The sequence below is a fragment of the Procambarus clarkii genome, chromosome 42, assembly GCF_040958095.1.
Source record: "Procambarus clarkii isolate CNS0578487 chromosome 42, FALCON_Pclarkii_2.0, whole genome shotgun sequence".
NCBI lineage: Eukaryota > Metazoa > Arthropoda > Malacostraca > Decapoda > Cambaridae > Procambarus > Procambarus clarkii.
In genome coordinates, this window is record NC_091191.1 from 21,907,221 (window position 1) to 21,926,825 (window position 19,605).

The following is a 19,605-nucleotide window of genomic DNA, read 5'->3' on the forward strand; positions in this document are numbered from 1 at the left end:
GGAGAGCTAAGCTGCTGGACGTGGCAACAAGAAACTTTCTACGCCAGCACACCAAAGAACCAACAAGAATGAGAGAAGATGAACCAGCAATGCTTGATTTGATATTTACCCTAAATGAATGGGATATAAGGGAAGTTAAGATGGAAGCGCCCTTGGGAATGAGTGACCACAGTGTATTGAACTTTGAGTACCTGGTAGAGCTAGGACTTATCTCCCCCCTAAAAGAACTAGGAATCAAAAGGCTGGCATACCGAAAGGGGAATTATGAACAGATGAGAAGTTTCCTAAGTGAAATACCTTGGGACACAGACCTCAGAGACAAGTCTGTACAGGGTATGATGGACAATGTTACCCAAAAGTGTCAGGAGGCAGTAAACAGGTTCATCCCGGCCCAAAGGGAAAAATCCGAGAAGCAACAGAAGAATCCATGGTATAATAGGGCATGTATGAAAGCGAAGAAACTGAACAAAAAGGCGTGGAGGAACTTCCGGAATAACAGAACACCAGAAAGCAGAGAGTGATACCAGAGAACCAGGAATGAGTACGTCAGGGTGAGAAGAGAAGCAGAGAAAAATTTTGAAAATGATATAGCAAACAAAGCCAAGACCGAACCAAAGCTACTCCACAGTCACATCAGAAGGAAAACAACAGTGAAAGAACAGGTATTGAAACTTAGAACAGGCGAGGACAGGTATACAGAGAATGACAGAGAGGTGTGTGAGGAACTCAACAAGAGGTTCCAGGAGGTCTTCACAATAGAACAGGGTGAGGTCACTGTGCTAGGAGAAAGGGAGATAAACCAGGCGGCCTTGGAGGAGTTCGAAATTACGAGAGAGGAGGTCAAGAGACACCTGCTGGATCTGGATGTTAGAAAGGCTGTTGGTCCAGATGGGATCTCACCATGGGTACTGAAAGAGTGTGCAGAGGCACTTTGCTTGCCACTATCCATAGTGTATAGTAAGTCACTAGAGACGGGAGACCTACCAGAAATATGGAAGACGGCGAATGTGGTCCCAATATACAAAAAGGGCGACAGACAAGAGGCACTGAACTACAGGCCAGTGTCCTTGACTTGTATACCATGCAAGGTGATGGAGAAGATCGTGAGAAAAAACCTGGTAACACATCTGGAGAGAAGGGACTTCGTGACAAATCGCCAACATGGGTTCAGGGAGGGTAAATCTTGCCTTACAGGCTTGATAGAATTCTACGATCAGGTGACACAGATTAAGCAAGAAAGAGAGGGCTGGGCGGACTGCATTTTCTTGGATTGTCGGAAAGCCTTTGACACAGTACCGCATAAGAGGCTGGTACATAAGCTGGAGAGACAGGCAGGTGTAGCTGGTAAGGTGCTCCAGTGGATAAGGGAGTATCTAAGCAATAGGAAGCAGAGAGTTACAGTAAGGGGTGAGACCTCCGATTGGCGTGAAGTCACCAGTGGAGTCCCAAAGGGCTCTGTACTCGGTCCTATCTTGTTTCTGATATATGTAAATGATCTCCCGGAGGGTATCGATTCATTTCTCTCAATGTTTGCGGACGATGCTAAAATTATGAGAAGGATTAAAACAGAAGAGGACTGTTTGAGGCTTCAAGAAGACCTAGACAAGCTGAAGGAATGGTCGAACAAATGGTTGTTAGAGTTTAACCCAACCAAATGTAATGTAATGAAGATAGGTGTAGGGAGCAGGAGGCCAGATACAAGGTATCATCTGGGAGAGGAAATTCTTCAGGAGTCAGAGAAGGAAAAAGACTTGGGGGTTGATATCACGCCAGACCTGTCTCCTGCAGCACATATCAAGCGGATAACATCAGCGGCATATGCCAGGCTGGCCAACATACGAACGGCATTCAGAAATTTGTGTAAAGAATCATTCAGAACTTTGTATACCACATATGTCAGGCCAATCCTGGAGTATGCAGCCCCAGCATGGAGTCCATATCTAGTCAAGGATAAGACTAAACTGGAAAAGGTTCAAAGGTTTGCCACCAGACTAGTACCCGAGCTGAGAGGTATGAGCTACGAGGAGAGACTACGGGAATTAAACCTCACTTTACTGGAAGACAGAAGAGTTAGGGGGGACATGATCACCACATTCAAGATTTTGAAGGGAATTGATAGGGTAGATAAAGACAGTCTATTTAACACAAGGGGAACACGCACAAGGGGACACAGGTGGAAACTGAGTGCCCAAATGAGCCACAGAGATATTAGAAAGAACTTTTTTAGTGTCAGAGTGGTTGACAAATGGAATGCATTAGGGGGTGATGTGGTGGAGGCTGACTCCATACACAGTTTCAAGTGTAGATATGACAGAGCCCGATAGGCTCAGGAATCTGTACACCAGTTGATTGACGGTTGAGAGGCGGGACCAAAGAGCCAGAGCTCAACCCTCGCAAACACAACTAGGTGAGTACAACTAGGTGAGTACACACACACACACACACACACACACACACACACACACACACACACACAGGAGACAAGAGTCAGAGGAGACAAGGTCACGACTACCAGATACAAGAGAGAGATATTGGGACGGATATTTGCCATGGCAACTGCTGCAACACCAACACTTAAGTGACATATGGAAGCTCAAGTGAGCATGACCACCCCACACTATACCACCTGACCCAGGTGATGGTGAGTGGGGCTACCACCTGTGCCAGGTGATGGTGAGTGGGGCTACCACCTGAGCCTGGTGATGGTGAGTGAGAGTTGTGAGGGTGACAGTTGAGGTGACTCCATAAAGTAATAGATGCACACATGACAGATCACACCAAGACGAGGCCCAGTTTATAATATATTAGTTACGTTGAGGCATTAACCACCATTATAGCTATCATCTGGACCAACTAGTCCCTGTTTGTATCCCGACGCTTAACATTGACCCAGAGACCTTGATCTCTTACCAACAGTTGTCAAGACAATGGGAAGTGTATATATGTTCCCAACCTCCAGCCTACTCCATAGTTGGAATTAAATCCTTCTACTTCCTTTTAATTCTTTCACACCTTCAGAAACTGACTTAGGAAGTGTGTGGTGGACTATTAATATCAATTATGTATAATAGATAAAAGAGATAGGTATCTCTTGAATAAGTTGAAGGTGATAAAGTCTACCCACCCAGGCCTGGTATCTTTACTATCGTGGACATTGCTGTAGGGACCTTGGTCAGTGCCGTGAGAGGCTATATAAGGCCCCCCACGCCCCGGGAGTGCCCACTCCTGCCCCAGTGCCGCTGGTGGACAGGCCCCCGTCCTCGTGGACAGTACAGTGACAGGTGTTACACTCTGCAAGTGACAGTTGGCAGTGTTAGGTAGTGAGCCCATCACATCCACTTGGATATACTTCGCTACTGTGAGTGACTCAACACACACTTAAGTGTGTGTTGAGAGCAGGACCAGTCCATTGTAGAGGAGGGGAGGACACGACGCCTGTGTTGAGTGCAGGACCAGTCCATTATAGAGGAGGGGAGGACACGACGCCTGTGTTGAGTGCTGGACCAGTCCATTATAGAGGAGGGGAGGACACGACGCATGTGTTGAGAACAGGACCAGTCCATTATAGAGGAGGGGAGGACACGACGCCAGGATGAAGGTGGTGTTGGTGGTCCTCATGCTGGTCGCCATCACCCATGCAGGTCAGTTCTCACGCCCCATGTCCCCACCACAAGCCACGCCCCATGCCCCATGCCCACACCACAAGCCACGCCCCTTACCCCATGACCACACCACAAGCCACGCCCCTTACCCCATGCCCCCATCACAAGCCACGCCCCTTACCCCATGCCCACACCACAAGCCACGCCCCTTGCACCATGGTCAGTAGTCAGAAACGGGACAAAAAAGGAATTCATATTCAGAAGCGATTAGGCAGTGTTGTGCCGACTAGACCTCTGGGGGCGGAATTGTGATTTTTTTTTAGTGGGGTTAATTTGTGCTCACCTAATTGTTCCTTTTTTTTGTTGATTGTGTTATATAGGCATTGTGTAAGAAGTTAGAACATGTTTGGCATGGAGAAATGTGTATTTTAATGCGTGTTTATATTGAATATGTGTTTTGGTTATAATACTTTCGTATTTGAAGTAAAAATGTGAATAGAGTTCAGGATTTGAGAAGCATAAGTGAATAATATAGTGAGCCCTTTACACATTGCCCCATTTTCTGTAATGTTCAGTGATAGCCTGAGGCCAAATCCATTGCCATTGACCAATTGGGTAGCTAGATGAAAAATGAACACTGCGTCCCGGGGAATCACGTGACTATGACGTCATCAATATGGGGTCCATAACCACGAATGACCCAGGGGGGTCAACCATTCTTGGGGGGGGGGAGGTTAAGGGGCCTTACAAAGAACAGTTTGGATATTTAGGTGTTGTAAGCCTTGTCTTGAATTTGCATGATATTGTTAGGTTCTTTGATATGAAGGGGAAAGCATAGAACAGTGTCTGCACATGAGGGGGGGGGGGGTCACATTGGGGTTTTAAAGAGGTCTAAAATAGCTTCAGAAATTCCGAGTGTTTTGATGGTAGATGAATGTTTAATCAATAATTCTTGTGTATGTAACGTACGATTATGTTACGTTATTGAGTAGATTAGATACACAGTGTTTAGTGGGTTTTCATATTTATTTCGTAGTCTTAATTACAGTAGTCGGTTGTTGACAGTGTCGTAGACGCTGAGACGGAACTTGGAGCAGAGCAGGGAGCTGAGTGAGGCCGGAGTCGCGGAGCTCTATGTGGGAGAGAATTGTAGCTCGATGAGGTCCTAGTCTGCTGTCTGTTCTGTGTCGAAGCTGTAGTGTCTTGGGGTCGATTAGAACTGCATACGCCGAGTGCTACATTCTTGACTGTAGAAATTGTACTGTTGGCTATTCACATATCGCTTGCTTATATTCGGTGATTACACCTCAACTTCCTCCACTAGGATAGGAGGATGGAAGAACTGTTACCTGTAATTAAGGAAGAGATTATAGCTTCTGCAATTAGTGCTAATTAGTTATGCCATTAAGGTAATGAGAAGTTGGAGGGAGTATATGTTTGCACTCGCTATATGTATATAATCTGAATGAAGGGTCCTAGTTTGCGTTTTAGAAACTAAAATGAGTTCTTTAGTATATTTCCTATGAAAAATGAGCTTTCAGTAATCCATATAATATATAAAATGAAGTCAAGAAACACATGTTTATATGTGTGAAGTCAGGTTGAAACTGTTTACTCAAGTCACCCCTCTGCTTTTACACTGTTTTCTGTAGCCAAAGTAAAGATTCCATTTTCTGTGGAATTCAGTTAAAGCCAGTGAAAAAAATCTTGCTTTTCTGTGGTTACAAGCTTTTAATAGATACATTTGCGGAGGACTGAATTTGTTTTTAATGTGGAAAATAGCGCCAAACAAATACCTATCTTTTTTAATAAACAGTAAAGACATTGGTCTTAGTTGCGCTATTTTATAGAATACAAAATTTATTGTTTACGGTGGATCTCAGTCATTTTGTGTTGGGTTTGATACCCACGTTATTATTAAAGTAAAAAAAAAAATAATAATATACTTGGCATTAATACGGGCTCACCATAGCCCAGCCCGTGCTGCTTGGGACTTTTTGTTCCAGGTAGCAAATCTTTAACAACAACAACTTGGCATTCCTGTCATTAGTAAAATTACCGAAGCTACTGATATTGAAATTCTATCCCCATTAATCCTTAAGTTCAATTATAGCATTTTTATCTCAGCAATAGTATTTCTTAAGCCGTTGGAATAAGGGACAGCATACAAAAAAATGACCCATGGCAGGCTATAATAATCTATGGAACCGCCTTCCTGCCAAATCCTTAAAATCAGCCTATAAACTGTGCCAGGCTTTAGAGAGAAAGACCGAAAGGATCATCAGGGCAAATGGGGGAGACCTCTAACAAGTTACCTGCTTCCTGTCCTCACCAAGGCCACTAGCATGAGCTGGCCGTCAGGCAAATTAATAATATATATGCACAAGTCACTCAGACTCGTATTAACAAGTATACAATCTCACTTGCGCATACTTAAACAAACTCACTTGCAAAAACTCTCATACCTGGGAGTTAGCCAGCTGTCACGGGCTGCTTCCTGGTGTGTGTGTGGTGTGGAAAAAAAATAGTTGTAGCAGAAAGAGTTAACTGACAGTTGAAAAGCGGGCCGAAAGAGCAGAGCTCAACCCCCGCAAGCACAACTAGGTGAATACATATCCAGATGTGTTTATATATCATCAATCCTTCGAAACCAGACCTATCCTAACACAGCTAAGGCCAAATTTATCCCAATTTATCTAAATTTATCCCAATTTAATCCAATTTCCACCTAATTTATCCTAATATAATCCAATTTCTATTAAATTTACCTGAGTTTACCGTTTCATAGCACAGCTAAAGCTCATTTTGACCAAGTTTCACCTATCCCATATAAAATTAAAGTGCTTTTTCAATATTCAGTCACGCTATATCATGCCCTATTCCCACGACCATTTCAAGGTAATAGCGCAGCATTCATCCAGCTATTTCCAATATCCAGATGTGTTTATATATCATCAATCCTACCAAACCAGACCTAACCCAACACGGCTAAGGCCAAATTTAACCAAATTTTTCCCAGTTTAAGAAAATTTCCACCTAATTTGCCCCCAATTTAATCCAATGTCCACCAAAATTATCCGAGTTTACCGTATCCTAGCACAGCCAAAGCTCAATTTGCCCAAGTTTCACCCATTCCATATAAATTTCATGTGTATTTCCTGTATCTAATATCCAGTCGCCCCGTGTTATACTCTGTTCCCAAGACCATTTCGTAGTGATAGTTCAGTGTCGAACCAGCTATTTCCAATATACAGATGCATTTATATACATCAATCCTACCCAAAAAAACAGACCTAACCCTAACATGGATAAGGCCAAATTTAAGACAATTTCTACAAAATTTGCCCCAATTAATCCAAATTTACCCCAAATTAAGACATTTTCTACCAAATTTACCCGATTTTGCGTATCATAGGACGGCCAATGCCCAATTTGCCTCCAAGTTTCACTTATTCCGTATACTGCAAATTTAATGTGCATTTCTAATATGCACTCCAATATTCCTGGCAATGTTTTTGTTTTTTAGTTTTGGATCTTTGTTAAATATTGTATTTATATTCTTAGAAAAGTGTTTGTTTTGGATATTAAGCCAACTACCCTGTGCCTAACCTGCACGGATCTTTGCCGAATATTCATGACAATGTTGGTTATGAACTCAACATCCCTGAAGCTAACCTGTCTTGACCTGACATCAATTGTTGCACCTTTTTTTGGGGTGAAAGCGATGTTTTTGCATCAGCCCAACTGCCCTTGCCCAAACCTCTGATACCAAGATCTTGGTTCCATATATGGTATCTTATTCTTAGGACACAACCAACCCATCCCAACCTAACCTCTATTAACTATGGGTTTAATGACATTTTTTCTCTACATCAGTTCAATCACAACATAACCCCATATATATGGATTTGAACTCCATTTGTACACATATTCTTAGGAAAAATGATAAGATTCACCTTATCTATATCATTAAATAATCAAATTTTCCTTAACCTAGCCTATAACTAGAGGGGGTGACTGGATATTGGATATTAAAAATGCACAGTAAATTTATATGGGATAGGTGAAACTTGGTCAAATTGGGCTTTGGCTTTGCTAAGAAATGGGAAATTCGGGAAATTTAATGGAGATTGGATTAAATTAGGATAAATTGGGGCACATTAGAAGGAAATTGGATTACACTGGGATAAATTTTGATAAATTGTCATAAATTGAGATAAATTTTGATAAATTGTCATAAATTGGGATAAATTTTGATAAATTGTCATAAATTTTGATAAATTGTCATAAATTGGTAAAAAATTGGTTAAATTTGGCCTTAGTTGCGTTAGGATAGGACTGGTTTCCTAGAATTGATGATATATAAACACATTTCGATATATGGAAATAGCTGGATGGACAGTGCGCTATTACAATGAAATGGTCTTGGGAATAGGGCATGACATAGGGCGACTGCATATTGGATATTGAAAATGCACATTAAATTTATATGGGATAAGTGAAACTTGGTCAAACTGGGCTTTGGCTGTGCTATGAAATTGTAAACTCGGGTAAATTTAATGGAAATTGGATTAAATTAGGATAAATTGGGGCAAATTAGGTGGAAATTGGATTACAGTGGGATAAATTTCGAAAAATTCTCATAAATTAGGTGGAAATTGTCGTAAATTGGATAAATTTGGTTATATTTGGCTTTAGCTGTGTTAGGATAGGTCTGGTTTCAATGGATTGATGATATATAAACACATCTGGATATTTATAATAATAATAATAATAATAATTTTTATTTAGGCAAAGGTACATGCATAAAGAGATTTTACAAAGTTTGTTGGCTTTATAGATAAGAGCTAGTACATACAATGCCTAAAGCCACTATTACGCAAAGCGTTTCGGACAGGAAAAAACACTACTGACTAAAGCTTAAAACTAATGGGTAAAAAGAAAAAAATGCGTTGAGTACAAATAAAAATAGAGGTAAAAGAGGGGGGAACATTGTTGAAAAAACAGCACAAATACAATTACAAATTATTACAGAAAATTACATTAATACAGCGTTGAATTGTAAAACAAAAAAAAAACAAAACAAAAAACATACATGGGTTGACAATAGAGAGGTAAGGTAGGTTACAGGGAATTTATTAGGTATAGCTTCGTTTTTAACTTAAACTGGTTGAGAGAGGTACTGTCTTTAACATGGTTGGGAAGGTCATTCCACATCCTGGGCCCCTTGATTTGTAGAGCATTTCTGGTTTGATTAAGTCGTACTCTAGGAATATCAAAACTGTATGTATTTCTGGTGTGGTGCTCATGGGTTCTGTTACAACCTTCTATGAAGCTTTTGAGATCAGGATTGGCATTACAATTTAGCGTTTTGTATATGTATAGTACACATGAGAGAATGTGCAGTGACTTAATGTCTAACATATTCAGGGATTTGAATAGGGGTACCAAGTGATGTCTGGGGCCAGAATTGGATATTGTCCTAATAGCAGCTTTGTGTTGAGTAATTAGAGGACGTAAGTGATTTTGGGTAGTAGAGCCCCAAGCACAAATACCATAGTTGAGATATGGATAGATAAGGGAGTAATAGAGAGTCACCAGGGCAGGGCGTGGTACATAATATCTGATCTTAGAAAGAATGCCCACAGTTTTTGAAACTTTTTTTGATATGTTTAGAATGTGTCCCTGGAAATTCAGCTTGTGGTCAATGAGAATGCCAAGGAATTTGCCATCTAATTTGTTACAAATTTGGGTATTGTTTATTTTGAGATTTATTTGATTAGAGGATTTATTGCCAAACAGAATATAGAAAGTTTTGTCAATGTTAAGGGTGAGTTTGTTGGCAGTTAGCCACAGATGGACTTTATTTAGCTCAGTATTTACTGTGGCATTTAGAGCAAGGGGATCAAGACTGGAGTAAATGAAGGTTGTGTCGTCAGCAAATAGGATTGGTTTGAGGTGTTGGGAGGCATTTGGAAGGTCATTAATGTAGATGAGAAAGAGGAGAGGGCCAAGTATGCTGCCCTGGGGAACACCAATGTTGATGGGTAGGGTGGGCGAAATTGTATTATTCACAGAAACACATTGGAGCCTGTCAGTAAGGTAGGATTTGAGGTATTGTAGGGAGTGTCCTCTGACACCATAATGATGTAATTTAAGAAGAAGGTTTTGGTGGTTGACAGTATCGAAAGCTTTACGCAGGTCCACAAATAACCCAACAGGGAACTCATTTTTATCAAGAGCTGTATGAATCGAGTTAAGCATACTAATAAGTGCATCGTTAGTGCTTTTTTTGGGCCTGAAGCCATATTGGCAAGGGCTAAGTATATTGAGTTTGGCTAGATATGAGTAAAGCTGCTTATAGATTAGTTTTTCAAAAATTTTTGACAAGTTTGGCAGGATTGATATAGGTCTGTAGTTGTTAACATCTGTGAGATCACCACATTTGTGGACAGGCGTTACTCTCGCTTTTTTTAGAATATCTGGAAAGGTTTGGAGTTCAAGTGACTTGTTGAAGAGCAAAGCAATAGCAGGGGCTAAAGATCTGGAGGCTTTTTTGTAGATTAAAGTTGGTATCTCCTCAAGGGCACCAGACTTGGTTTTAAGGGAAAGGATTATCTCATTGACGTCAATGGAATTAATAGGCTTTAGGTACAGAGACTGGGGATAGTTCCCTGTAAGATAGTCCTTAATGTCAGTACTGGAAGATGGAATATCATTAGCAAGGGATGAACCAATGGAAGAGAAGAACCTATTGAACTCAATAGCAGAATCAGAGGCTGAAAGCTGACCATCGTTATTAGACAGGAGAGTCGGTTTGTTATTTAAAGACTTTTTTGATCCCAATATTTGTGAAATTGTTCTCCATGTTTGTTTAATGTTGCTCTTTATTTGGGTAAATTTATCTTCGTAGTATTTAGTTTTGGCTCGTCTAATTATCTTAGATAGCAATAATGAGTAATTCTTTGAGAATTCTTTGGAGACAATCCCTAACCTATACTTTTTCTCAAGATCATGTTTTTTATTAATAGATTTAAGTATTCCCTTTGTAAGCCAGGGATTGTTAAGCCTTTTGGTTGTGACTTGTTTTGTAAGCATAGGACAGTGGGTATTATAAAGGCTAAGAGTTATTTGAAGAAAAGATTGAACTGCTAGGTTGATGTCCTCTATGTTACCTAACTCGGACTCCCAGTTGACATTATCAGTAGCAGTTATAAAATTGTCTATAGCAGTTTCATTGTGTAGTCTAAAACGTATCTCTCTTGACTCAAGAGGTGGTTTGCTAATGTTAGTTAAGAGAAATGTGGGGTAATGGTCTGTAGTGCTATCGGTGATTATACCTGAAGTAAGCGGAGAGGTTATATTTGTCCAGATGTGATCAAGAGTCGTGGCAGTGCTATCAGTGATTCTAGTAGGTCTAGTGATTAAGGGTATGAGGAAGCAGGAATTCATACAGTTGAGGAAGCTAACAGCAGTAGGGTGTTCTGGCTCGCAGAGGTCAATATTAAAGTCCCCTGCGATAATTAGGTGGTTTTTGTTCAGTCTGTTATCAAGTATTAGATTTCTAAGGTTTGAGTTGAATTCGGACACATCAGTGTTAGGAATTCTATAAACTGCACCCACAGACAGGATAGACTCGGCACCCTTGACTCTGAAGCTGGAGAAGATATACTCCCCATAGCAGTCTCTAGTTCTAATTTCTTTTAAGCATGTTAGTTCTTGGTGGTAGTAAAGAGCAGTGCCACCACCTCTCTGAAGTTGACGACAGTTGTGGATTGCTGAGTAGTTAGGCATGTTAAAGAGTTGAGTAGTATCATCTTTCAACCATGTTTCAGTAAGTATAATAAAAGAGAAATTGTTGTCAATAGCTTCAATCAAGGCACTAACATCATCGAAGTGTTTGCCTAGGGATCTAACGTTCAAATTGATTACAGAGATATTGTGACTATGAGTTAATACATTGTTTACATCATGTGCTGCAAAATATCTGCAATTTAGATCATTAAAGTGATTATTGTCATAGATAGTGGATAAGAGGTTAAGTTCTGGGTCTATACTTGACTGCATAAAAAAAGCTGATTGCCGGAAAAACAAGTAAAACAAAAAGAAATAAATGTACACAATACTGTACCAAACAAACACAAAAGGGGCTTACAGGGGTACAATGGAGTAAGGGAGTATGGCTAGGCTAGGCAACCTAGGTAATAAATGAGATTAAAGAAAAAAAATATAAACATGGACTATACAAAACACAAGATATAGATATACAAAACAAAAATATAAACAAGACTAAGCAATACCAAAAAAAATTGAGCAAAAATGAAAAAAGAGGTAGATTGCTTACAGGTACTCTCAGGTACATTGTAAGTAACAATAGACAGATAATATATATCAATATAGAAAAGAATGTCACGATACAACAAGATAAGCAGTTACATGAACAGATGAAAAACAAATCTGCTGTAAAATAGAAAGTAATTATAGCAAAACACAACAATATAATAATATAACAATACAATAAGAGCTTACAAAGTATTGAGTCTGCTAAATTAGAGAATAATTATGGCAAGACACAACAATAAATGCAAGTAAACAAGGAATTGAAACACTTAGAGGTAGAATTAAGGTCACTAGATAGTCATGGAGGATACACAAGTTTGGTGGAGAGAACAAAAAATCAGTAGAGACTGACAAGATGAATATATAAAAAAATTTGACAAATGATAATTGTAAAGTAAAATAATCTTAAAGATAATAAATTTTATTAAGCTTAGTTTTAACTTATAATTAGTATGAACTTAATTAAAAGAACAAAAATGAGATCAATAATTGATTTCAATAAATGACATAGATCAATACAAATAAATTTAAAATATAAATGGAATAGGGTAAGATTAGATTTAAGAGTAAAATTTTACAATGAAACTGAGGTAGATGCTTGCATAAGTGCATGGAGACTTGATGGATTATTTAGGAAATTATATGAATAGGAGAACATCAGGTAAATGGTAAGGCAGAGACAGCACCTTAGACAAAGTTAGATTAAGTTAGGTTAGGCTCAGGCACTGAAAGAGTTATTTTAAGTACTGGCATTGGTCGGGTTCAGGTTTTCAGATATACCACAATCACTTAAGAAGGCCAGGAGTTGTTGGTCACATTTTATTTCATATCTTTTTCCAGTAGCTTCTTTCTTCGCAATAATCGTACCATTCCTAGTGTAGCACTGCTTGATAAGACCAGGGTTTTGTTTGCGAACTTGGCGCAGCCTGAAGAGGAGGGATCCACGCTGCTTAGTAAGACACTCATTTATATAGAGGTTGGTTTTTTGCTTAGCAGCTGATTGTATGAGGTCAAACTTCGCAGAGGGATTTGCAAGTTTGATGAGCATTCTCCTACAGTTACGGGGATTGTTTTTATCTATCCTAATAGCCGATTCGATTTGAACATTGACACTGATCTTCGAATTAATTAGGGTGTTGGCTATGTTACAGCAATCCTCACCTTGTTGTTCATCAGGTAGATCAGTAGAGCTAATTATCAGGGAGTCATGAAGTTGTTGTTGCTCTTGGTCATCTTTGGAAGCCGCCTGGTGAGTCTGAAGGAGATTGATCTGTTTTTCCAGCTTTTGAAGGAGGTCACTTTGAGCTGAGAGGGTTTCTTCGGCCTGAATCTTACGTATTTGATCCATTGCATCATTTGCAACAGTTTGTATGTTGAGAATTTCTTGGTTGTTGTTCGTCGACGATTCAAGGAGGCAGTCTATGGTATGTTGTTGTCGGGTGACTGTGGCTTGGAGGGCCGAAATAGCTTCTGATTGCATTTTCACAAGGTTGTGCAGTTTCTGAAGCCATGGATTACTTCGGAGAGGTTTGAAGTTTAAACAGGGAGCCATAGATTGAGTGAATTCTAAAGCTAGAGATCCGAGGTGAGTAGAAGGGGGAGCAGATGCTCCCCCTTCAACTCACAGATGCAGGGGAGCAGATGCTGTGTTTACAAACATCGGCGAGGGTTGCGGCGTTGCCAGTGTTTCATTCAGAGCTCTAGGAGTAATGGAACCAGAGCGAGAGGCACCCCTACCTTGCTTGTTGTTATGTTTGGGCATGTTTTCGACGAATAGATTCTTGGTAGCGTTTCTAATGGTAGATACTTGGTGAATTATAGTAGGGATGACTAGCGTAGTGGGAACACTTGGCAGAAGGGTTGTAGAAAGGCAGGCGAAAATTGGTTAATTTTGGTTGATTACTGTTGAGGTTCACTGTGAGTTATGTCATATTAAGTCTCCATGCACTTAACTCGTGCTAGGCAGCAGTTAGGCCATGCAACGTTGAGTGGAGACGAAATTAAACACGAAATTTCAGCAGCTGTGGCGGAGCCGGTACCACCGCCAGCGTTTCCCGCCGTCATTGAAATAACTGGATGAACACAGTGCTATTACTATGAAATTGTCTTAGGAATAGGGCTTGATATGGGGCAACTGGATATTGGGTATTGAAAAGGCACATTAAATATATATGGGGTAGGTGAAACTTCATCAAAATGGGCTTTGGCCGTGCTATGATACAGTAAAGTCAGGTAAATTTAGTGGAAATTGGATTAAATTAGGATAAATTGGGACAAATTAAGTAGAAATTGTTTTAAATTCAGTTATATTTGGAAATTCATAGGAATGTGAGAATGAGAACATCTTCACCTTTGAAAGGTCCTGTCAAGATTGTTGCTTCTTCGACGTTGCTGAATAATTTTCTACTGCAAGCCGCGTGCCGTTGCTAAGCTTTCGCTGGTTGATATTTCGTAACATGATAATTGGCACGCCGATTTTTATTTGCAGTTCGTGCGGTGATGGTGTCCCTGGCAGATCGAGTGAATTAAAAAATTATGTTGGATAATTAACCACTTCATCTGCTTCCACCACAGTGTCGACGGACTTGTATGTGGCTGCCTTGCTTTGTATGTTAGACTGAATAATATTGTTAAGTTCTTAGAGGTCTTTGTTCTTCACAAGAACAGCTCGTTCACTCAGCCAATCGTGAGTCTTATAATTTATTTGAATATTCGGAAATACTTTTGCAATCAATTCTTCTTCTGACGTCACTAAATTGTAGAAGTTATGAGGCAATGAAATTCGTCCTGAGGTCAGATCAACCGGCACGTTTCCGTTCCCAATTTCCAGAAATTGATGTGAGAATATCTCAGCTGATGAGTCGTTTTGCAGTTGGACATGCATATTTGTAGTTAATTTTAACATCTTTACGTGGCGCCACAAAGTACAGTATTTCAGGCAAGCATTTATTTCGTTCGTATTAACGCGTTCCCAAATAGTCTGATGTTTCCACGCAAATCTTGCAATGATCGATCAAGAGCCTCGAGCGATTTTTTGTTTGCCATTGTGCATTCATCCCAAACAATATGTTTACATTTCTGTAATACTTTCCCCATACTGGATGCTTTGGAAATGTTGCACGTGGGAGTTTCAATGAATTGCATGTTCAATGGCAATTTCAAAGCCGAAGTGGCAGTTCTTCCACCTGGTAGCAATGTCTCAGCTATTCTGGACGATGCAAGAGCTAACGTTATGCCATTTTGGAATCGAAATGCTGCCAAAATAAATCTAATTAGAAAGGTTTTACAGTTCCTCCTGACGCATCTTAGAAGATTTCTTCAAACCCGTTATTGACAGTTTGAATTATTTGATCGTAAATGTCTTTTTGCTCAAGCGTTAGCTTAAGAATATTTGATTGCACATACGATAACAGATCATCCCGTGTTGTAATTTTGTTCATGACACAATTCTACATTGAACGAAGCAGCAGCAGATCGATTCGGTGATGGCATTCCCAATTTAATGAGAACTTTGCTTGCGATTTCTAAGCACAAATCTTCAATCATTATCAACGCTTCGTTGTAGATTTTTGCTCTGAAATACATGTTCATATTAGAATTTTCCTTGCATATTCGACGGACAATATCTTCAGCCATGTGCGATTTGTGTTTCTCTCATACTCTGTTGGAGATGAAGGAGAGCCGGTGGTCAATATGATTGCAAACAATGCACGAATTTGATTTGAATGTGATGTGTTGGACGTGTCATTAATGCATACATCCCAGTGTCGGTCGTTCTCCAATAAATTCAGAGCTCGACATGCACTACGGAAAGTGGCATCTGTTACGCCGCTGACAAATCTCAATTGCTGGAAAGACGTTGGACTGGGCAAATTTACCAACAGCTTGCGAAGAAAGAAGCATTCATCTTGATTGGAATGCATGGTGTACAGTCTGCCTATCGTAGTTTGTTTGAATATACCAGGTTGTCCGTCGACTCGCTCTCCTCGTTTACGTCCTTCAAATGATTTTCTACTGGCATTCCATGTGTAATACGTAGGCACTTCTGAATACAGCAATGTTTTCACAAACACGTCATTCTGACATAACGTGAAGAAAGCAGTTAACGTTGTAGCCGGTGGATTCATAGTTATTTGTTGCACATTTGCAGCTGTGAAATAAACATGTTGTCCATTTTCTTGTTTTTCAAACAAAAACAAAAAATACTAACAAAATATTTAAATTCAAATGCCGATCAATCGACACAGCTCAATTTCACCACCAATTGCACAAAAAATAAGTAGAACAATTAAGAAAACAGAATGAAAAACAATGAAAAAATGAAACAAATATACCCATGAAATGAATGGTATGGTAAACAACACAGCTCAATTCTAACGCAATGTCACACAAAGTAATTAAATTAAAATGAAAATAAATCAAAATCTATGAAAATTCAATATACCAATGCAATCGGAAACATTGAAATTGAATCGTAATATATCTTGTATATTGTATGTTGCTGTTACGTGCAACAGATAGCACTGTTTTTCAAAAAATGCATGTTTTTACCTGTCACAGGTGTGGCATTTAAGTAGTAGGTATATCAAAACATGCATGTATTCGAAAGGAACGTTGTGTCAAAATTTCAAAGCAATTGGTAAAGAACTTTCGGAGATTACAGCGTGTGTGGTTCATACGTCCTACAGATGGCGCTGCTTTAAAAAAAAAAAATCCTGTCACAGGTGAGGCATGTATATAGTAGGTATATAAAAACACTCGCCTATTCGAATGCAATGTTGAGTCACGATTTCAAAGCAATCGGTAAAGACGTTTCAAAGATTTCCCCTCACTTGAAAAAAACACGAAAAACACAGCTTTTCAAAAGAAGCATGTTTTTTCCCGTCACATATATGACATCTATATAGTATGTATACAAAAACCCGCTCGGATGCGAATGAAACATTGTGTGAAAATTTCAAAGCAATCGGTGAAGAACTTTCGGAGATTACCGATTTTGAGCAAACATTTTCATTTCTATTTATATAGATTATAGAAGATAGACATTTGTTTGGTGCTATTTTCCATATTAAAAACTAATTCATGCCTCCGCAAATATATCTATTAAAAGCTTGAAACCATAGAAATGCAGGATATTTTTTTTCACCGGCACTGACTGAATTCCACAGAAAATAGAGCCTTTACTTTGGCTACAGAAAACAGTGCAAAAGCTGAGGGGTGACTTGGGTAAACAGTTTCATCCTGACTCTCCCATACATGTAAACATGTGTTTCTTTACCTCATTTTAAATTATATAGAGTACTGAAAGCTCATTTTCCATAAGAAATATACTAAGGAACTCATTTTAGTACAAGAACGTAAACTAGGATCCCCTCATTCAGATTATATACTCAAGAATTATTGATTGAACATTCATCCACAATTAAAACACACGGAATCCCTAAAGGTATTTAGATCTCCTTGAAACCCCAATATGATTCCCCTCACATGCAGGCCCTGTTCCTTGCTTTCCCCAGCATGTCAAAGAACCTCACAGTATCAATCAAATTCAAGACAAGGCTTACAACACTTAAAAATCCAACTTGTTCTTTGTAAGGCCCCTTAATCTCCCCCCCCCCCAGATTGGTTGACCCCTCTGGGTCATTCGTGGTTACGGACCCCATATTGATGACGTCATAGTCACGTGATACCCCGGGACGCAGAGTTAATTTTTCATCTGGCTGCCCAATTGGTCAATGACAATGGATTTGGTCTCAGGTTATCACTGAACATTACAGAAAATGGGTCTATGATAAGCACCTCCAAAGGATACCTGATCAACCAGGCTGTGACTCATACGTCAGGCTGCGAGCAGCCGCGTCTAACAGCCTGGTTGATCAGTCCGGCAACCAGGAGGCCTGGTCGACGACCGGGCCGCGGGGACGCTAAGCCCCGGAAGCACCTCAAGGTAACCTCAAGGTATGTGTAAAGGGCTAGCTATACTAATCAATTATGCTTCTCAAATCCTGTACTCTTTTCACATTTTTACTTCAAATACTAAAGTATTATAACCAAAACACATATTCAATATACACACCTATTAAAATACACATTTCTTCATGCCAAACATGTTCTAACTTGTTACATAAAACCCATAAAACACAATAAAGAAAAAAGGCACAATTAGGTGAGCACAAATTAACCCCATTCAAAAAAATTCACTATTCTGCTCCCGGACGTCTAGTCGGCACAACACTGCCCAATCGTTTCTGAAAATTTATTTTTTGTCGTGTTTCTGACTATTATGCCCACATCACACGCAACGCCTCTAACCCAATACCCTTATCACAAGCCACATCTCTTACCACCATGCCTACACCACAAGCCACACCTCTTACCCATTCCCACACCACAAGCAATGCCCCTTACCCTATGCCCCCCACACAAGCCACGCCTATTACCTCACAGCCCACTTACTCTCATAAGTCTCCAACAGTGTGCAAGGTTTATATAATATCATATCATAGACACTAATGCATTCCATTCAATAATACAATCGTAAGTGGTAGTCAGGTAACAAGGACAGCAACTGTGGGCTCACTAGTAACGACACGCACGCACGTACACACACACACACACACACATACACACACACACACACACACACACACACACACACACACACACACACACACACACACACACACACACACACACACACACACACACACACACACACACACACACACACACACACACACACACACACACACACACACACACACACACACACACACACACACATACACACACACCTACATGACAACTGGACACCTTAGATAGAGTGACATACACTCTCCCTCCTCCCCCCATCCTACCCTCCCTCTCTCTCTCTCTCTTTCTCTCTCTCTCTCTCTCTCTCTCTCTCTCTCTCTCTCTCTCTCTCTCTCTCTCTCTCTCTCTCTCTCTCTCTCTCTCTCTCTCTCTCTCTCTCGGGACAAAATAGCAGGAGGACGCAACAGGGACACAGGGAATAGTCAAAGTTAACAAACAAAAGAAATGTTAGCCCAAGTTTTGGAGGAATTCAGGAGGGAGATACATGAAATGAGGATTACAATTAACAACCTGCAAAGTGAGCTGACATCAGCAAGGGAGGAGATCAAATCCCTCACAGAGAAAAATAAACAGGCTGAGCATCAGATTGTCATCCAAAGAGAAGGTGGATGTGTTGCATTGGAAGGAAAGGCCTCTGTACCTGAAACATTTGTGGAAATACTGAGAAAGAGCTCAGAAACAATGGACACAGTGAGGGAGGTAGCCATGCAAGCAGCTACCTCACAGGAAGCAGCAAGGTGCACCAGTCAGCTGCTGGAAAGAAAAAGATCAGTGGTAGTTTTAGGCATCAAAGAACAAGAAGGATCCAGTAGGCAGGAACGGAATAGCAAGGACAGAGAGGCAGTACAAGGAATACTGAAGGGGTTACAAATGGAAAGGGCTGAACAAAACATTGAGAAGATTTTCAGGTTGGGCTGGTACAACAAGGACAGAAACCAACTGGTACAGGTGGTGTTTACAAACGAGACCACGAAGAAGGTTATTCTAGAAAGGAAGAGTCATCTGCAGTATGTGGAGGGATACAAAAAAGTATTCCTGCAGAAGGACAGGATGAAGGGGGAGAGAGCCA

At 40.1% G+C, this 19,605-nt stretch overlaps 1 protein-coding gene across 1 annotated transcript in view; it reads left to right on the forward strand.

Moving 5' to 3' along the window:
• Positions 1 to 3,212: 3,212 nt before the first annotated feature.
• The window catches only part of LOC123770248 (uncharacterized), a 327,397-nt gene continuing 311,004 nt past the window's right edge, over positions 3,213 to 19,605 (forward strand). The window contains exon 1 of the mRNA XM_069339624.1: positions 3,213 to 3,641. Coding sequence (XP_069195725.1) covers positions 3,593 to 3,641 — 49 coding nt within the window. The 5' untranslated portion in view covers positions 3,213 to 3,592. The remainder of the gene's footprint in view (positions 3,642 to 19,605) is intronic.